This window comes from Ctenopharyngodon idella, chromosome 8 (assembly GCF_019924925.1).
Source record: "Ctenopharyngodon idella isolate HZGC_01 chromosome 8, HZGC01, whole genome shotgun sequence".
Classification (NCBI taxonomy): Eukaryota; Metazoa; Chordata; class Actinopteri; order Cypriniformes; family Xenocyprididae; genus Ctenopharyngodon; species Ctenopharyngodon idella.
Window position 1 is genome coordinate 30,799,743 of NC_067227.1, and position 19,834 is coordinate 30,819,576.

At 38.0% G+C, this 19,834-nt stretch overlaps 2 protein-coding genes across 3 annotated transcripts in view; one reads left to right on the plus strand and one right to left on the minus strand.

Annotated features, from left to right (window-relative positions):
- zgc:63587 (uncharacterized protein LOC393431 homolog) overlaps positions 1-15,197 on the minus strand; it is a 41,899-nt gene extending 26,702 nt beyond the window's left edge. For both annotated transcript variants that reach the window (XM_051904479.1, XM_051904478.1), the window contains exons 1-7: positions 15,025-15,197; positions 7,504-7,554; positions 7,003-7,102; positions 6,837-6,923; positions 5,617-5,740; positions 1,688-1,822; positions 666-783 (exon numbers count right to left, since the gene is read on the minus strand). In XM_051904479.1, the coding sequence (XP_051760439.1) occupies positions 666-783; positions 1,688-1,822; positions 5,617-5,740; positions 6,837-6,923; positions 7,003-7,102; positions 7,504-7,536 (597 nt within the window). In that variant the 5' untranslated portion in view covers positions 7,537-7,554; positions 15,025-15,197. The remainder of the gene's footprint in view (positions 1-665; positions 784-1,687; positions 1,823-5,616; positions 5,741-6,836; positions 6,924-7,002; positions 7,103-7,503; positions 7,555-15,024) is intronic.
- A 527-nt stretch (positions 15,198-15,724) lies between these two features.
- On the plus strand, positions 15,725-17,804 carry cldn5a (claudin 5a). Its single transcript, XM_051904492.1, has one exon. The coding sequence runs from the start codon at positions 16,053-16,055 to the stop codon at positions 16,698-16,700; it is 648 nt and encodes a 215-aa protein (XP_051760452.1). The 5' UTR covers positions 15,725-16,052; the 3' UTR covers positions 16,701-17,804.
- The last annotated feature ends 2,030 nt before the right edge of the window (positions 17,805-19,834 follow it).

Here is a 19,834-nt window from a genome sequence, read left to right on the forward strand (position 1 = left end):
AGTAAATTATCAGGAAATTTTAATTCTGAAGTGAACTAATTCTTTAAGAGGCACAGAGGCGGCGTATGATACTAACACTGGCAAAATAAACCACCATTACGTTCATTAACATAATTGAGCTCAAAGCAGCAGCAGAAATGCTGAACAAGCTCCAGTGCTCATGTTGATCTGCACGAGCTTCCTGTGGGATTACAGATTACGTCCCGATGAAGTCGAGCCAGATATACGCCACATAATCACCGTCCTACTTAACCTGTGGAGCACATCGGCAGGAAGACATGGAGCGTGCAGGTCGGCACACACCTGACCTCGCTTCAGATACAATCCAGAGGGTGTACGATTCTGTGTGTGTTAAAGGGAAACATCTGCAGACGGCACAAGGAGAACCGTGCACTACAGTACATACATGGTCAGTGTGTCTTTTTACATACTTGTGTCCATGCCAGACTGCCAGGAATATCACAATGCGTAAATGCATGAATACATGTACACACCCTACGCTACAGTTACACACCGTCTGATCAACAAACATTCACTCTACCAACCAAAAGCTTGAATCTACACCACAAAGAAGCTCAGATATACCATTTGTTAGTTTTGCAACATGTTGTCAACTAGATGGACCACATGATACTTGTTCTAGAGAGAAAAAGCTTGGCCCTCACCCTTCTCTTGAGACGGTCTCTCTCTCTCAGCGTGAGCGTGTCGGCTTTGGCGATCACAGGGACGATGTTGACTTTGCTGTGGATCGCCTTCATAAACTCCACATCTAGAGGCTTCAGGCTGGGAAAAATTAAGCACACAGAAGCAAAAATCACATACAAAAGTTTGGGGTCAGTAAGATCTTTTTTACTTTTATTAAGCAAGGATATACTAAATTTATAGTAAAGGCATTTATAATGTTACAAATGCTTTCTATTTTAAATAAATGCTGTTTTTTTTTACTTTCTATTCATTAAAGAATCCTGAAAAAAATAAAATCATGTTTTCCACAAAAATATGAAGTAGCACAACTGTTTATAATAATTGATAATAATCAGAAATGTTTCTTGAGCAGCAAATCAGCATCTTAGAATGACATGTGACACTGAAGACTGGAGTAATGATGATGAAAATTCAGCTTTGATCACAGGAATAAATTACATTTTAAAATATATTCAAATAGTAAACAGTTGCTTTCTATTGTAATAATATTTCACAATGTTATTGTTTTTACTGTATTTTTGACCAAATAAATGCAGCCTTAAGTGACTTCTTTCCCAAACTTCTGAAAGGTAGGGTATAAATTCTGATTTTTTTGGATTTTACATGGATTTTCACCATAATAAGAATGGAAACAAAACAATGCATCAACCAAAATTCAACCTGAAATGATGGGCAACTGTTTGGCTGCAATATTTGTTGGCAATTCAATAAACGTTTATCTGGGACTGTTGAAGATTTGAGTCTTGTGATTTTTGTTGGGGTTTCATGTGACCTATGAATATTTCTCAGCTGCTGCTGAAAATTTGTTTTTACGCTTAGTCATGTACGTAAATGTCCAGCTGAGTTTTTTTTAATGACAATTCACATCACCTTTGAACTTGAACTGAAAAGTTCTGATGTAGCTAAAGCTAAGCCACTTTCTGCATGAATAAGATGTTTTATTGACTGATGATGAAAGGCAGAACATGTGCAGGTGTTTTACCCATGTCCAAACGGAGAGATGAAGTAAAAGCAGCAGTGTACTCTGTTGTCAACGATGTGTCTGCGGTTCAGTCCGCTCTCGTCGTGCAGGTATCGCTCAAACTGATTATCGATATACTGGATGATCGTCTTAAAGCTGTCGAAGAGAATAAAGCAATAAAGAACGAGCTGAAAGGAAATACTCAGACATAAAAGCTTGTTATTGTATTAAACAAGAGCATTAAATAAACATCAGATATGGATCTCAGCAGAAAAAAACCACAATCTAATCACGGGACATTTTAGAAACGGAGAAAAACCACTTAGTCAAGATAAAGCTTATCAAAATTCTCCACAACATCATGTTTACAGGTTCTTGTTCAGCAATGACTCACCACATGCACCAGTGTTATTTTAGCATCACTGAGATCCTATTGTTTTTTTTTACATTTTATGTTTTCATTTTAAATTGAAAGGTTTAGTAAATTGAAAGGTTTAGTCCAAATTTTCTGATCGCTTTATGATGAACAGATTTAATTTAGGCTTATTCACATATAAACATTCATTAGCGAACATAAACAGAAGCTCAACCAAACTTGCTTCACGTGTGAGAACAAACCTCTTGCTGAAGCTGAAACGTGTTGCGTGACACAAGAATGAACCTCATTGGTTCTTGCAGAAGCTGAAACGTGCTGCGTAACACGAGAATGAACATCACTGGTTCTTGCTGAAGCTCAAACGTGCTGAGTAACACATGGGAATGAACCTCATTAGTTCTTGCGGAAGCTTAAACATGATGCGTAACACGAGAATGAACCTCATTGGTTCTTGCAGAAGCTCAAACGTGATGCGTAACATGAGAATGAACCTCATTGGCTCTTGCTGAAGCTCAAACATGCTGAGTAACACACGGGAATGAACCTCACTGGTTCTCGCACACATCAAGCGAACATGCCTGAGCTTCCGTTTACCACAACTGATATGTGCGTTGATGAATGTTTATATGTGAATAAAAGCCTAAATTAAATCTATTCAGCTTATAAAGCGATCATGTCTCTTCAGAAAATTTGGACTAAACCGCTCAATTCATATGGGTTAGTTTATGAACTTTTTGAAACATCAAAAAAGGGACAGATGAGGGACAGAAATCTCTCATATTTCATAAAAAATATCTTCATTTGTGTTTAGAAGATGAACGAAAGTCTTACGGGTTTGGAACGACATGAGGGTGAGTAAATGATGACGTAATTTTCATTTTTGGGTGAACTAGCCCTTTAAATATGCCTATACCATTTTAATTCATTTTTATTTCAGTGTTAGTTGTAGTTTTTTAGTACATCAAGTTAAATTAAATAAAAATGAGAAATGCTGTCTTGGCAACTAGCTGCAACTAGAGCGACATGGACACACAAATTGGATCTAAACAGTTGCGATACACAATGTGGACAGTCAATACTTTGGAGATCAGATTCCAATCGGATACACAAATAATCGGATTTGGACTGACAGTATAAACGCAGCCTCAGTCAGTTCTCACCACCAGCTTCCCTTTTGCTTTAAAGCCTCCAGACTTATCTAAACACCACACACTAAGCCACTTCTGCTTCGGATGCAGATATGATCACTGCACTGCACTTTTCTAGATCTCGGCTTTGAGACCGCAGCCTTATCGAGAGGCTGAAGGAGGAGACATGACATGATAATATAGGTAGGTAACGTGGATGGCATATTTTTATTAACGGCCTGTGAAGTCTGTGAGTGAGAGATGGGGAGGATATTGTTCTTTCAAACAGGACATTCCCAGCATTCCTCAGCAAGGCTCAATGACCAATATACAAACACAAGGCAACAGCTGTCGATAATCCACAATCAAGTGCCATAAAGTAAATAGTGTTATGTGTCTGTGTATCTGCATAGCAGAGACTGGGTATTAAATTAATAATCAGTCCAGTCTTCCATTCAGGAGGTCATAGTTATATGCAAGGTCTAATTTTATGGTAGATATCTGTAATAATAAACAGCTAGTTCACCTACCTAAGGGAAATTTTAATGCAAAACAACAGCAGCACTACATCAAGAGTAATACACATTACATAAATATTATGTTTAAGACATAAAAAAGTAGGGATGGGTCAAGATGGAGTCTAGGCGAGATCAACTATTTTTAGCAAAAGAGTTTTTTTGAGAATTTTCTTTTTTAAGATTTATTAATATGTGCTCCATTTTGGTGTTTTTGAACGCGAGAACTAACACGTCTTAGACAAACGCTCCTTAAGAAATCTAAATCAAAAATGCTGTTCTGCATTTCACAAGTACAGTGGACTCAAAAAAGCATTTGGACACTTAAAGGGGACCTATAATGCCCCTTTCACAAGATGTAATATAATTCCCTGGTGTCCCTAGAATGTGTCTGTGAAGTTTCAGCTCAAAATACCCACAGATCATTTATTATAGCTTGTCAAATTTGCGTCTATTTTGGTGTGAGCAAAAACATGTAGTTTTCGTGTGCGTCACTTTAAATGCAAATGAGCTGCTTCTCCCGGCCCCTTTTCCAGAAGAGGGCGGAGCTTTAACAGCTCACGCTTCGGCTGCTCAACAACAACAAAGCTGGAGAATCTCACGCAGCCAAAATGAGGATTGTCAGTAACAATCTTTTCCTCTTTCCTCTTCCTCTTTTCTAAAGCAGCCCAACATGGCCTCGCCCCCTTTGTTGCATGTTCTCGGGGGCAGGGTTTATGTAAATTTTGGTGTTTGTGATGTCATCAACCCAGAAAGAAGCTTGTTGTAGTCCTTAAAAAGCATATTCTGTAAAAGAAAATATCTCCCTTTACATTGAACTTTGAGCGTTGTAACTTTGCAGATGTTGTTTATGCTCAAACAGCAACATTACACACTAATTAAAGTTACAAAAGTGAAATCATAATCAATCACCCCTTTAAGGTACACTTAAAATGTCTTATTTTCAATGCATTAAACAAAATATCAGAGCAAGTGACATTTCAAACATGACAAACTTCAATTTGTCAAATGTCTTTCTTTAAAAGTTCACAATAAAAAGGTCCTTTGATATTTGGTTAAAGTACAATGACATTCAGAAGTGTCATTTAAGTGTCCAAATAGTAAGAAATGTGCCCGATCCGGTATCAAAAAGTAATGCAAAAGTAATAAAACGTAATTTTGGAACAACACAATAATGCAATGCAGAATCAGTGTAGCAAAAATTCAGTGTAGCAAAAATCCTGGCAGAAGTAAATGTATAGTGTTTTAAATTGTAGCATGTATTTACAGAAGATGTGCTGTGCTTTTCAAATATCTTGTTATTATTTACCACCAATAATTTATGGTACAGGGAAAATGATAACATATGGGACAACTGAGGTCATCAAACGTCAAACTTAAAATAAATATATGGCTCAGAAGAAAGTAATTTCACCTTCCACACCCATTGATAGAGGCTGGTCTCTACCAAAACCTTTCTTACCACATGCACACATCTAAATGAGGACATACCAGAAATTTATATAATTTTTTTTTCTTTTATTTAAAGTTAAAATGACTAACCCTACCAAACTTTGAGAATAAAAATATGTATGTTTTATAATCATTTTTATAACTGAAGATGCCCCCAATGCTAAATTTTCTATATATTGTAATCATCATGTTACAACTTGTAATAATTACTTCAATGAGCTCATTGTTTCTGCCTAAAATTAATACTTTATGTTGCTAACTGCATGACTTGTACATTTCTGAAATACGTTACTTGGACACAAAAAGATCACTCTAAATTGCAATGTAGACACATGCAATTTCTGTAAAGCTGCTTTGAAACGATACATGTATTGTGAAAAGCTCTATACAAAAAAATTTGAACTGAACTAAATAGATCTCTCCAAAGGGAGGTCTTGGTCACTTCTTGGGACAAATTTAGCAAAGTAAACACACACTGACCAGTCCTGGCTGTTGATGGCATCTCCATATCCAGGCGTGTCCACTACGGTGAGGCGGAGCTTCACTCCCCTCTCCTCGATTTCCACTGTGGACGCTTCAATCTGAACCGTGCGCTCGATCTTCTCTGCAAGCACAACAAAACCCCCATCAGAACAAAAACACTCATGTTTACAGAAAAAAAGATGTGCAGAAACATTTGAGGGGGCACATCGAGACAAATCACATTAAAAAAAACAGATGATTTATTGTTGCAATGAAAAGTTTTATGAGCACTTTCTGAGAACCTTTGGGAGGAAGCCTTGGGCTACAGACAGGATTATTTTCTTGAAAACAACCTTATTCTCTAGAGAGCTTTAATAGACAAAGTGCTCAACAGAGGGATTTAAAGGGATTTTATATCGAGTGAGCATCTAAATCAGAAATGTCGTGCATTCCACTGCGAGTTGCATCATGATGAAAAGAATATTTATTTCTACAAAAAAAAGCATTTGGACACTTAAGACACACTTTAGGTATTGCATTAAAAATCATAAATTTTGGTTTTACTGTATATATATATATACACATACACACAGTCAAACCAAAATTTATTCAGACACCTTGAACATTTCATTCATTATTACAGTTTATTCACTATAGTTTAAAAAAAATGGTAATAAAAAATATAACAAGATATATGTCGAAATATGTGGCGTATGCAGAATTCACAATAAACAGGCATGTAAACACTTTAATCGCATCTATTCCACTCCGTCACAAAGTGACGGACACAAACGATTTCATGAGCAGATTCGTAAACATAGCGGTAAAGAAGACATTTTTTTGGGGGTGCTGAAGAAACTGAGTTCATTTTGACAACATTGCGTGACATAAATATAAATGCAATATATTGATCGACGAAATATTCTTTGGTGCGTCACTGAAAAAATCCATAGAAATGTGTTTTGTATTTGACATAAGTAGATCAAAACAGTGGCCAGTAACACACCTACTGTATGTGAGTTCATCATATGTGCATATGTGAATAATAACGGTAAAAATAACTACAATTCTTATTCCGATAATAATCGGAATAATGAAAATTGCATTGGGCCAAAATAAAGTTCATCTACAGAGGATTTCTCATGAAGGCTAGGGATTATTTCGGTCTTGGACACAATATCCTGTAGAGTTAATAAAGACCTCAGGGGACCCTGTGTGTGTGTGTGTGTGTGTGTTACCTGCCGCTCCAGGTATATAGCGCTCTGGGTAGAGGTCAGTCAGGAAGAGGCTGTTGATGAGGGTTGATTTACCAAGACCAGACTCTCCTAAGATAACAAATAACACCCAGTTAAAAGCACAGTGTGTGTCTGTCTGAATCCATGTCTGTGTTTATATGTCACGCACCTACAACCATTAGTGTAAACTCAAAGCCTTTCTTCACAGACTTCCTGTGCACCTGATTGGGCAGGTTGGCAAATCCCACATATCCTGCAGCATCAGGAAACTAGAAACACACATCAGAACTGTTACACTGATGTACAAGTTTAATACGTAAACATTTAATACTTAAAGGTAAAGTGTGTTGATTTATTTGGAATTGCAAATTATAGTATAACAATAGTGATTGCAAAAATAATAATAATTTTCCCGAACACTTCCCTCATCTTCCACTGACCATGAAAATGGACAGTACCGCCCAAACTCAATCCATTAGTTGAGTCATATGTTGACATGTCAGGCCGCTCAAATAACAAACCAATGTGTTGAAAGCACAACCGAGTAAAAGTAACTGCTAAGGAAAATGACTTACTCACTCTGATCATTAAACGGAGACACCAAAACATGAAATTATCCAAAACAATTACACACTTCACCTTTAAACAAGTGTAGGAGTGTCCGTCTTACCTTTCCTTTTTCTCCTTTTTCAGACTGCGACATGACGTTCCTGCCTGACAACTAGACCAAGAAAAAAAAAAAAACAGTAAATAAATGAATCAAAAGTCTTGATAGATTTCTCTTGAACTCGCTATTTAGGAAAAGACATCGTAATCAGAGATGGTCAATCGATACGAGTTTTTAAAGACTGATGTCAGTACTGATATCTAGAGAAGAGGGTGGCCAATATAACACTAAAATATTGTAAAATAATAATAAATAAACAAAAAAAGAAACGTTCCTAAAAAATTCTAAACAAAACTCCAGTCTTCAGTGTCACATGATCCTTCAGAAATCATTGTAATATGCTGATTTGCTGCTCAAGAAACATTACTTTTTATCAATGTTGAAAAAATTTTATGGAAACTGTGGTACAGTGTTTTTCAGGATTCTTTGATGAATAAAACGATTAAAAGAACAGCATTTATTTGAAATAGAAATCTTTTGTAACATTATAAATGTCTTTACTGTCACTTTTCATCAATTTAATGCATCCTTGCTGAATAAAAGTATTATTTTTTTATTTTTATTTTTTTTAAATCATAATGACCCCAAATTTTTGTAAAAAAGTAAATAGTAAATAAATAAATACTAGTATGGTGAGGTCACTGATTTATCTTGCATCTTAAATGCAATAGATAGCCTGTAAAATAATCCTTCACATTCCAGTCAAATGAAACATTCACATTTAATGGAGGAACAGCCAATTGAAGCTCTCCATCAATCTGATCTTCCTACACACACCGTAACCGATCTGCATAGGGTTGGGCTGATGATTTTGATGGGGAACAAACTGTTCTGGAGAAGCTGGAGTGTGTGAGTGTGTTAGACATGAAGAGGAGAGTGAGGGGTGACGACAGGGAGGGAACAATGCTGTTTATCTTTCATCTTCCTGGAAACGCTTTCCTACATTTTCACCACTCCCCATAAATGAAGGTTCACACACACACACACACACAAACACAAACACACACACACACACACACACACACACACACACTAAACCATCCAAAAACACTCAAATGTGCGTTATGGGGTTTGGGTGAAGGTGTGTTGGATTCAGAGACGGCAGGGCTGAAAGACTTCACTGTGAAGGCCTAACAGCTGTAATACTGACAGATCGAGTATTTCATTTTTATGAGTGTTTAACTTTCTACTCCCAAGAGAGGAAAAAATAAGCTTTGCATCACAGGAATAAATTATATTTTAAATTGTAAGCTAATAATATTTTACAATATTACTGTTTTTATTGTATTTTCTGATCAGCCTTGGTGAGCATAAGAGATTTCTTTAAAAAACATTAAAGATCTTACAGAAGCCAACCTTTTGAAACTTTTGTTCCTCCAGACCTGTTGCTGTCTGCGTTTCCATTGCGGTCTATATATATATATATATATATATCAATTTTATATACATTATACATGAAGTAACTCAAAACCCAGTTTTGCTCATTTTCACATAGCCTTTAAAGTTTATTTAGAGTCAATAAAAAAAAAAAAAAAAAAAAAAAAATTCAAAAAGCCCAAAGAACTCTATCTTTACTAAATGAATTTAACATTTGTAATGTTTGTGATGCCCTTTAATTTTAAGTTCATTGTTTATTTATCAGTGTATCAGTATAATGGATCCATGCGTTTGGTCTTAAAGTGACAGCAGTCCTGCTGCTCTGTGTCATTAATGTCAATCAAACAAAAGAGAAAATAACTTACTACTGACTGAATAACTTTTTTTAGCTTTAATATGAATCAATTGATATTTAGGCTAATTCATACAGTGAAGACTATGCAATATTTTATTTTTACATTTGATTATTATATTTCTGTACTAAAATTCCTCATATCGTCAAATACGAATTCTTTTCTTCTCAGCGTGTCGCTCTGTTTAGTTCCTGTCTCTATTAAGCCCCTCCTTCTGAAAAGCGTAATGTGCTCTGATTGGTCAGCTGGAGTAGTGTGTTGTAATGTGTTGTAAACCTCTTTGAGCGTCTTTGGGAAATGCAACGCCCCTTACCATAACCGCGTTTTTCAACACAGTACTAACTCAACCAGGCCCCGCCCCTTTATGTTGCATTTGCCTTGAGCAGGAATTATTTAAATGAGGGATATTGTGATGTGTTCGTTACTGGAAGAAAACTGAAGACTAAAATGGAGGCGTTTCAGGGAAACAATGCGCGCTGATATACAAAATAACTCCCCTTGGAGCGACTTGGGAACTTTGCAGACCTTTTTCATGCTCAAGCAGCAAAATTACAAGTAAAAAAGCATACTAGGACCGCTTTAAATTCAGCAATTTTGTGCTGTTACAAGTCATCATGCTGTGAAATGTCATGAATATCTGAACATTTTACACAATGTTTAATCATATTTAGGTTTAGTTTTAAATATGTTCTAACCTCATTTTTACAAAATAAGTACCAAACAAGAAAGAAGGTCATTACTGTGAAAGCCTACTATCTTCATTTTTGTGATCATGAGTGTTTCTACTCCCCAAAGCCGGAAAAATCAAGAGTCAGAGCTTCTCTGGAAAGCATGGAAACTATAATCTAGGATAAATGTCAGATTGTGGGTGTTGTGGTGCTGCCTTTATAATGCCGGACACTGCGATTCCCATTTTATCACACACACATACACACACTTTGGGAGGTCTTGTTATTGCTGGCTAGGAATTACGGGAAGGATAAACTAGTTGCAGATTAATTAAGTGGCCTCATTATCACCACAGTGATTATAGAGAGTAGCTCCATGGGTGATTTTTGCATTAACGTGCATTAAGCTCCAAAACCAAGAAAAGATTTAACAAACACACCAACTTTCAACTCTGCCTCACCCTCAAACGCGAGCACAGGTGGTGACCTGACTTAAGAGATTTACCATTTTTACGATAAAATGGTTTTGAGGTTCTTAACAGAATTCCTGATGGAGCTTAGCAGATCGTAAGCTCGTGAGACATGTGACTGAAACGCCACATATACAGTCAGACCAGAAACCTGGGTTTGCCGTTGGCTCGCCGGTCATAACAGCACCGCTATTGGACAACCGAGCTACCGTTCAAAGCAGTACTTGAGTTTATGAGTGAAACGTGCCGCCTCACGACCCCCGTCGCTATTCACTTCACCTCTGAAGAGCGGCTCTGCTCTGGCGTACTGATGAATGATTTTCAAGACAAAGGGCGGAATCGCTTTCAAACACTGACGGAAATAACACATCCATACAGGACAGGAATTGAGAGCATGGGATGAGACGTGATAAAGGAAGAAAGAGGAGGGGTGAAAGTTTAAAGATGTAAATAAAGAGAAAAAAGACAGAAAGAAAGACCTTTGATGACAGGGACATACAGAGCCAAGACAGCAGAGACAATCTTCAGTTTCTACTACATAGCAGGGTAAAACAGTTTACTAGCAATACAGCTAGTGTAACCGGTCTTACTCAACCCGCTCCGAGCTGGATTCGGCGTGGGAGGCGGGCACTCTAACAAGGAGGCTAAAGACCACAGCCTCTAGTGTCAGTCGCTAGAGCGCCTCTTGAGATCAGGGGAGCAAGGCTTTACACGCACAGCTCTTACTGGGGGCCTACTAACAGTTTACTAGCAATACAGCAAGTGTAACCGGTCCTACTCAACTCGCTCTGAGCGGGATTCGAGCCGTGGTCTCTGGCGTGGGAGGCAGGCACTCTAACAAAGAGGCTAAAGACTGCAGCCTCTAGCGTCAGTTGCTAGATTCCCTGTTGAGATCAGGGGAGTGAGGTTTAAAACACACAGTTCTTACTGGGGGCCTACTAACAGTTTACTAGCAATACAGCAAGTGTAACCAGTCTTACTTAACCCGCTCTGAGGGGGATTCGAACCGTGGTCTCTGGCGTGGGAGGCGTGGGAGGCTAAAGACTGCAGCCTCTAGCGTCAGTCGCTAGATCGACTCTTAAGATCAGGGAAGTGAGGTTTTACACACACAGCTCTTACTGGCCTACGACAGTTACACTCACGGCCCTAAACCTCACTCCCATCCGGTTCACGGCACCAAATGTAACCACACGCGCAGCTCTTATTGACCTTCGACAGTTACACTCACGCCCCTAAACCTCACGGCACCAAGTGTACCCACACGCAGCTCTTACCAGCCTACGACATTTACACTAGTTTTCGGCCACGGGTGCGTTTCCCAAAAGCGACTATGGTTGCAAGTTCCAGAGTGCAACGGTCAAATGATGCTTTTGAGAAACACACCCCGGGCTGATTAGCTGATCATTTCAAGACTATTGGCTGATAACTGTACCTCATTAGCCGATTAACAGAACTGTGTCAATCCACCTACTAAAATCTACTGACAGCCTCGTCAATGCAAATATAAATAGAAAATTCAATAGAAATCAAAATTCAGTGCTGTTCTTTTGAACTTTCAATTCATCAAAGAATCCTGAAAAAATTGTATCAGTTTCCACAAAAAATATAAAGCAGCACAATTGTTTTCAATGATTTCTGAAGGATCATGTGAAGGATCATTCATACTGAAGATTGGAGTATTATAACAAATGCCTGGTGTTGTTACACTTTACAGCAGATCAAAATATTGGCCAAACAACATTTAATTCAAATGTTAACTTAATCTTTATTATTTGGCCACTTCTTTACAATAGAAATGCAGAGAGAGGGTTTAAACTTTTATTTTGAAATCACGATGAACTGTTTGCATATTTAGAAACATACCGATTTATTCTCCTGTGTTGGCGTAGGTTTATAAATGATTTTCGTTACAAATCTGATGAAATGGCGCACATTGCGTTCATAGTATAGTAGTATTAAATGGTTTTAATACATCGTGTAGCCTTAGAAAATGGTCTAATAATGCGGTTCATGGATTCTCGTCGTGGAATGTGCCATTTCCGGTATTTTGCCTGTTACCTGACATGGGTAAAGTGCAATTTAAAAAAACAAAAAAACAAAAAACAAACAAAAAAAACTTAAATTTAATCGAAGAATCGTGACAGCCCTAAATATTTCAAAATACTACAGTTTTACTGTATCTTTGATCAAACAAATAGCCTGGAAAGCCATGGAATTTAAAATATCCCCAAAATGTTAAACATTTCTCAGTGCAAAACCAGAATCACAGTGTCTTTATACATGCAGTAAACACCAAGGAGTACTTAAGTAGCTAACAGTCTATTATAATGAAGAGGTCATTTAGAAACTCATCTTGTTTACTTGTCACATGTCTTGCCAAAAGCCAAAATCCTGCTCATTATAAATTGGAGATTTCCTTTCGGACCACTTCTATTTAGGTTCAGGGTTATTTTAACATAACACGAGCCAAAAGATATAATTTTGATGAATACAAGCTGCCTGAAGTTTTTTGTTCTTCACTAAAACAACATATGACTACAATTCAGCTTGAAAAAAATTAAACTCTTTTGAACCATTGTCATACATAGCTTCGTTTACGTTCGAATGCCGGCTCATTATTGGCCGGATCCTATGTCAGCATCACACGCATGCGTCGTGCTGCTCACGTGTTCAGCTTCGGCCAATACTGAGTTGGTGTTTGGACGTAAACAAGGAAGCCTGCAATGGGTTCACTACGTATGACAACGGTTCAAATTGTTAAATAAAGTTGTTATTTTTGTTTAGTTTTTGCACACAAAAAGTATTCTCGTCACTTCATAACATTAAGGTTGAACCACTGTAGTCACGTTGACTATTTTAACCATGTTTTCAACTACCTTTCTGGGCGTCAAGAGGTGCAATGATGTTGCTGCCTATGTGTGGATCAGATACCCTCAAATTTCATCAAAAATATCTTAATTTGTGTTCTGAAGATGAACGAAGGTCTTACGGGTTTGGAACGACCTGAGGTAATTGTTGACAGAAATTTCATTTTTGGGTGAACTAACCCTTTAATGCATACAAAATATTCCTTTCTTATTCTGTATTTTGCTAATTTTATTACCACATTCAATTCTATTATTAGGCCTATAAACTATTTAGCACATACAAAAATGGACAAAAATATGAAAAATATAACTATTACGTAATAGTAAAATTGATATTTAATAATTTATTGATATATTGACATATTAATATTTAATTAAAATCACTATTATATTTATTGTATTATTAGAACATTTTAATGTGTACCACATACTAACAATTAAGGGTTAGTTCACCCAAAAATGAAAATTCTGTCATTAATTACTTACCCTCATGTTGTTCCAAACCCGCAAGACCTTCGTTCATCTTCTGAACACAAATTAAGATCTTTTTAATGAAATTTGAGAGCTTTCTGTCCCTCCATTGTCAGCTACGCAACTACCACTTTCAAGCCCCAGAAAGGTAGTAAAGACATTGTTAAAATAGTCCATGTGACTACACTGGATTACTTTAATGATGTCTTTACTACCTTTCTGGGGCTTGAAAGTGGTAGTTGCATAGCTGTCAATGGAAGGACAGAAAGCTCTCAAATTTCATTAAAAATATCTTCATTTGTGTTCCGAAGCCTTACGGGTGTGGAACGACATGAGGGTGAGTAATTAATAACAGAAATGTTATTTTTGGGTGAACTAACCCTTTAACACACAGGAAAAGCCAGAATGTCCTCTTTAAGATGAAAGTGAAAGTGACATGTGAAGGCTAAGTATGGTAACCCATACTCAGAATTTAACCCATCCAGTTAGTGTACACACATTAGGAGTAGTGAACACACACACCGCAAACTGTGGACACACTCACGGAGCACTGGGCAGACATTTTTGCTGTGGTGTCCGAGGAGCGATTGGTGGTTAGGTGTCTTGCTCAAGGGCACCTCAGTCATTTCCTGCCAGTATTGAGACTCAAACCTGCAATCTTCAGGTTACCAGTCTGACTCTCTAACTATTAGGCCACGACTGCCCGGAATACAAAAGTGGTATGCATTTCCTCAGAAATGTTAAACAAATGCATTCATACACTGAATGGTTGGCTCTCGGGAGGACATGTTAAAAGTGAGGAGGTTTGTTCCAGGCAGTGAACGTGTTATTAAACTGAAATGTGCTGTCAAACTCTGGCCCTCATCTCCTCGACTCCCCCAAACCCCTCTCTGAACAACATGTCTCTGAATCCACATGATGCCAAATTCCTATGTAATTTATTAATAAAACAACAGATAACCTTGGGTATATTTTTATAGCACCCCATTTCTAGTGAAAACACCTCCTCTCGTCCACACCCTGCTTGACAAATTATTCTTAATTCAGAGCACGTAACACATGTAAAACTGGCACACCCGCACTAAAACAAAACATTTGTGTGTCATCTTACGGTTTCAACGACAGAAACAATGTATCGAGTAATACAACTATACCATTTAATGAAACTTAATTTGAATGTAACTTTGTATCAACTTTTGACATGCAACAGTTACTGGAGCCGCTCAGAAATTCATACAAAGTCTCGGCTGATTAATCACTTCCGGATACAAATGCGAAGAAACTTCGACTAACTTTTTTAGGCGCCAGAAGACCTTACCTGCTATAAACGCGTGAAACACAAAAACCTGGAGTTTTTTCCACCTCCCTTGTTTTCTTTCTTCCAGCAGGCCAATCCAGGGAATCCGGAAACCGCTACAATTCCGCCCTTATCCCATAATGCCTGATGGATTGAGACCCCGGCGCAACGGAAGCCATTACGGCTCAAGTACTAATGTGGAGGACGGCCGATAGAACGGCGAATTAGAGCCAAGATGGCGGAGACAGTTTACAGTTTCTAGGAGCGGTCTGTTTCCAGTGCTTTCAGCGAACATGTCTAAACACGCATCAGGATTTGTGACAAAATATTTTATTAATGATATTTAAGTAAGAATTTTAACTTTTGATAATATTTTCATATATATATATATATATATATATATATATATGAAAATATTAAATATAAATATATATATATATATATATATATATATATTTGTTTTGGTGCTGGCTTGTGGTCTCTCTCTCTCTCTCTCTCTCTCTCTATATATATAGGTAAGTGATTTTATTAAAAAAATCATAGTTGATTCTTTTTCTTTTTTGTTAAAAAAAGAAAGAAAACTGTTTTATTTATTTATATACCCCCCTTAGACTTTCACACACAAGTGCACAGCTTCTCTGCATCCTCATTGGCGAGCAACAGATGCTCTCTTGTGCGATTGGATAAAAGTTTCACTTCAGTCTTGAACACACAAACACACGCACGCACGCACGCGCCCCTCCTCTTGGCGTACCGCTATTATTCCACTCCACTTATTCCCAGTCCAGGAAAAGTCCGTTAGTCAAAGCACAGAGGAGACGCAGCGAGGAGATGCTGTCCACCTGATCAAAGCGCTACAGTTTTTGTTGTTTGATCTGAGAGGAAAACTTGGATAGAAGATATTGGAAAGAAACAGCTTTGGGGGAGAAGAAGAAACTTTGGACAAAAGTCTTTAGAAGAAAAGAAAACTTCGGATTGAAGACTCAAACGTTCCCAGAGTTCTAGAGCAGGTGCACAGATATATTTAAGCACTATAAGGAGTAAAAGAGATGGCCTCCGCGGCTCTGGAGATCCTGGGTCTGATCCTATGCGTCTTCGGCACGCTCTTGGAGATGGTCGCCTGCGGGCTGCCCACCTGGAAGGTGACCGCCTTCATCGAGGCCAACATCGTGGTGGCGCAGACCATCTGGGACGGCCTGTGGATGTCGTGCGTCGTGCAGAGCACCGGCCAGATGCAGTGCAAGATCCACGACTCCATGCTCGCCCTCGGCCACGATCTCCAAGCCGCGCGCGCTCTCACGGTCATCTCGTCGGTCATGTGCGTCATCGGGCTGATGGTGGCGATCGCCGGCGCGCAGTGCACCAACTGCATCAAGACGGACAGCGTGAAGGCGCGGGTGGTGAACGTCGGAGGGGTCATCTACATCATCAGTGCCATATTCATGCTCGTGCCCCTGTGCTGGATGGCCAACAGCATAATCTCTGACTTCTACAACCCGCAGGTGCCGGCGGCCAAGAAACGGGAGATCGGATCGGCGCTCTACATCGGCTGGGCGGCCACCGCGATGTTGCTGCTCGGGGGAAGCATGCTCTGCTGCTCGTGTCCGGCCTCTGGAAGCTCCGGCTACTCGGTCAAATACGCGCCCACCAAAAGAGCAACACCCAACGGGGACTATGACAAGAGGAATTACGTTTAGACGCTGTTTTTTTTTACAATAAAATTGTTGTTGTGTGTTGCACCTGCAGATATGTCGGCTCTCTCGTAAAACTTCAGACTGATTTTCCTTTTTTAAGCATCTTGGACTACTGATTGGATCAGTTTGTTGTATTTAACATGACGTCTTTTTTGAGGATATGAAAGGTGAACATTTTATAATAACTTTCACAAAACATTATGCGATGCTTAACAGATCAATAAAAATACATTCAGTGTCCTGAAACATACAGTATTCATGTTTTAATGTGCATGATCTGTTAAACATTATATAATTTTGCGTCCGACTGGCTAAAATTGATTTAATCCTTTAAAAATAATTTCAGTAACATTATGTTGCTGATAATAAGCCGATCATCATGAGTTGATATACTTGATGTGTAAATGTTCATAAACTACTGATCTGTTAAACATAATGTTTGTTTTCATAATGAAAGTTATTCTAAAGTGTTGCCTCTTTGTTAAAAATGCTGTTTCAAAACTTTATTGAGGATATTCATGGTGAAAAAGCAACAATAATCTGACAAAATATCTGTTTTAGGTACCTGGAAAAGTTTGTAAGCTTGTAAAAGTTTGTAAAAGGCTAAAACCATTAAGTTAGTGGCTGTAGCTGTTCAAAGATGTTTACCGATGTGTTCAATGTGCTGAAGGCGTGATGTTTTAGTGTGTAAATCTGGAGGAATCTGCTTTGGCACATTTGCAGAGAATCTTCAACACTTGGAATGTCAGCCAGGACAAACAGCTGGAAAACTGAAGACAGCGACTCCTGACTGATCTGTTACTCTCAACTCACCCGTCCACACTGTTGCTCAAAGCTAAACAAGGCTACATGAGAAACAAAGTCAAGCAGGATCTACATCCACTATGGATAATGTCTGTTTTTTGGGATTATCCTGCCGGTATAGTGCATTGCTGTATGCAAACTTTCATGGATGGGTATCTTCATGTTCCTTGAACTTAAGACCTCTACATTCAGTTTATTCAGCTCGTCTGAAATGGTTATTTTTTGTATTTTTTTTTTTTAATTGTCTTTTTGAATTCTTGAATAATTGTTCTTTGGAATAAACATTTACAGTTTTGACACAAATATGAATGTATGTGTTTTTAATACCTCTAATACATACGAATACGCACCGAATACAAGCTCAACATCAGGTTGCAAAAGCCATTCTTATACAACATTTATTGGTTAAGTTATTAGTTTTGATGCTAAACAAAGCCTTGAAGGCTTATATTTATCATTAAAGGTATAATGAAGGTTCTCACCCATTCATTAAAATGTCACTGTGAATAGTTTGGCAAGTGTTTGATGCAGTACCTCAGAACTGAGTGGTTGGAAAATGAAAAACTGTACAGTCAGTTGTGAAGTATAAGTGTAACTGGTTCTCCAAAACCTTGTTTCTTAAGGCTTAGCTGGTCATATGGCCACTCAATGCAGCAAAAACACGTCAGTCACACTTAAGAGTGTGCGGCAGAACCGCATGACCTGATTTTACTGGTTAGTACCAGTAGAAATGAACTGGTACAAAAACCACACACTCAGAAGAAGTTTGGAACAACTGAGTCTTACTGTTTACATTCAAAATACAAGAGACTTCGGATTCAACAACAACTTTTGTTCTGTTGGCACATCCGGGTCATTTGACTTATTTGCCTTGCCAACATTCACTGGCAGTGGAGCAAAACATTGCACATTTCATTTCAAGAAGCTTTTTATCCAAATATAGCTTTTTTTTTTTTTTCTTTTTAGATAATGAACTAAAATAGTTTTTTTTTACATGCATACTATTGTTCTAAAAGCAAGATCGATTTAAAAAAAAAAAAAAAAAATCAATTTATAGTTGATATTCATAGTTAGATTACAGTGTTCAGGTCTGATGGTCTTGTAAACTTTAACATTTGTTTTGATATATCCTCTAACGTAAAGTATATGTTTGGCTGAAATGAATGTGTAAATGTGCAAGAATAATATATGACAGTCTTGAAAGCATCAAACCAATCAGTCATGTTTTGGACTGTATGCTATTGTTTTTCAGCACAAGTATGAATTCATCACCTATAACGTTCAAAATAATTAATTGGTTTGAGTACGAAAAACTTAAACTAATTAGTTCAGTCAAATTAACTTTTATGAGTATTAAGCACTATATTTTTCTTTTGAGTTCACAGAACTGATATATTTTAAGGAGGCATTTTGGAGGCTGCGTCCCCCGGAGGTTGAATTTGAAGGCTGCATACGTCATCAAGGATGTCTTATTTACCGTAATAAAATTTACTGTTAAGGCCTTTGCACATATTTTTGTATGCATTTTTTCGTATTCTTGATCCTAAAAATTCGTTAGGAGAGACCTTGCACACTGAGTCCGATGCGTATTAATGAATCCGTTGCGAAAAAATTCACAAAATAATACAAAATGAAGTCTTCAAGCAGTGAGCATGATTTAGTTGTCCTCTCTCTTCTTAAAAAGACAAAAAGAAAGAGGAAATATTGGGTACATCCAATCCTGAGATTGTGTAGAGAGGAAGGACTGTTCCACCTCATCAAGGAGCTGTGTGATTATCCCGAGCGTTTCAAAGTTTACTTCAGGCTGTCAGTGGCTCAGTTTGATGCTTTGCTAGTGATACTGGCACACTCTATCTTTATATTCTGTCTCTTTCCACTTTGTTTGTCATACAGTGCTGCTGCTTTGTGCTGTAGACAACGTGGATCAACTTGTCAGATGGCATTGGGGATTTTGGCGTTCGCGTACGGTGGCTCTGATTTGTCAAAACTTCTCTCAAAATGCGTGGCATGGATGCGAAAAACGCAGAAAATCGAACCTGATCCGATTTTTTTTATGACGGATGAAAGTTTCGGAGGCAGTGTATAAACGTGATTGACACAACGTGAGGTCGTATTTATTTTTTAACGTGCGAACATTTCGGACACGAATATCGGACTCAGTATTCAAAGGCCTTTATTCCTCGTAAGGTATAAAATACTGTAATTTCTTTCTTACTTTGCAATTTAACGGTTACTTTTCTTAAATGAGACCGCCTCGATGATGTATGCAGCCTTCAAATGCGACCTCCGGAGGACGCAGCCTTCGAAATGAGACGCAGCTACTGTTTTAAGTT

What these genes read in the sequence shown, in the direction of transcription:
- cldn5a (XM_051904492.1), top strand. Translation starts at nt 16,053, where the DNA reads ATGGCCTCCGCGGCTCTGGAGATCCTGGGTCTGATCCTATGCGTCTTC.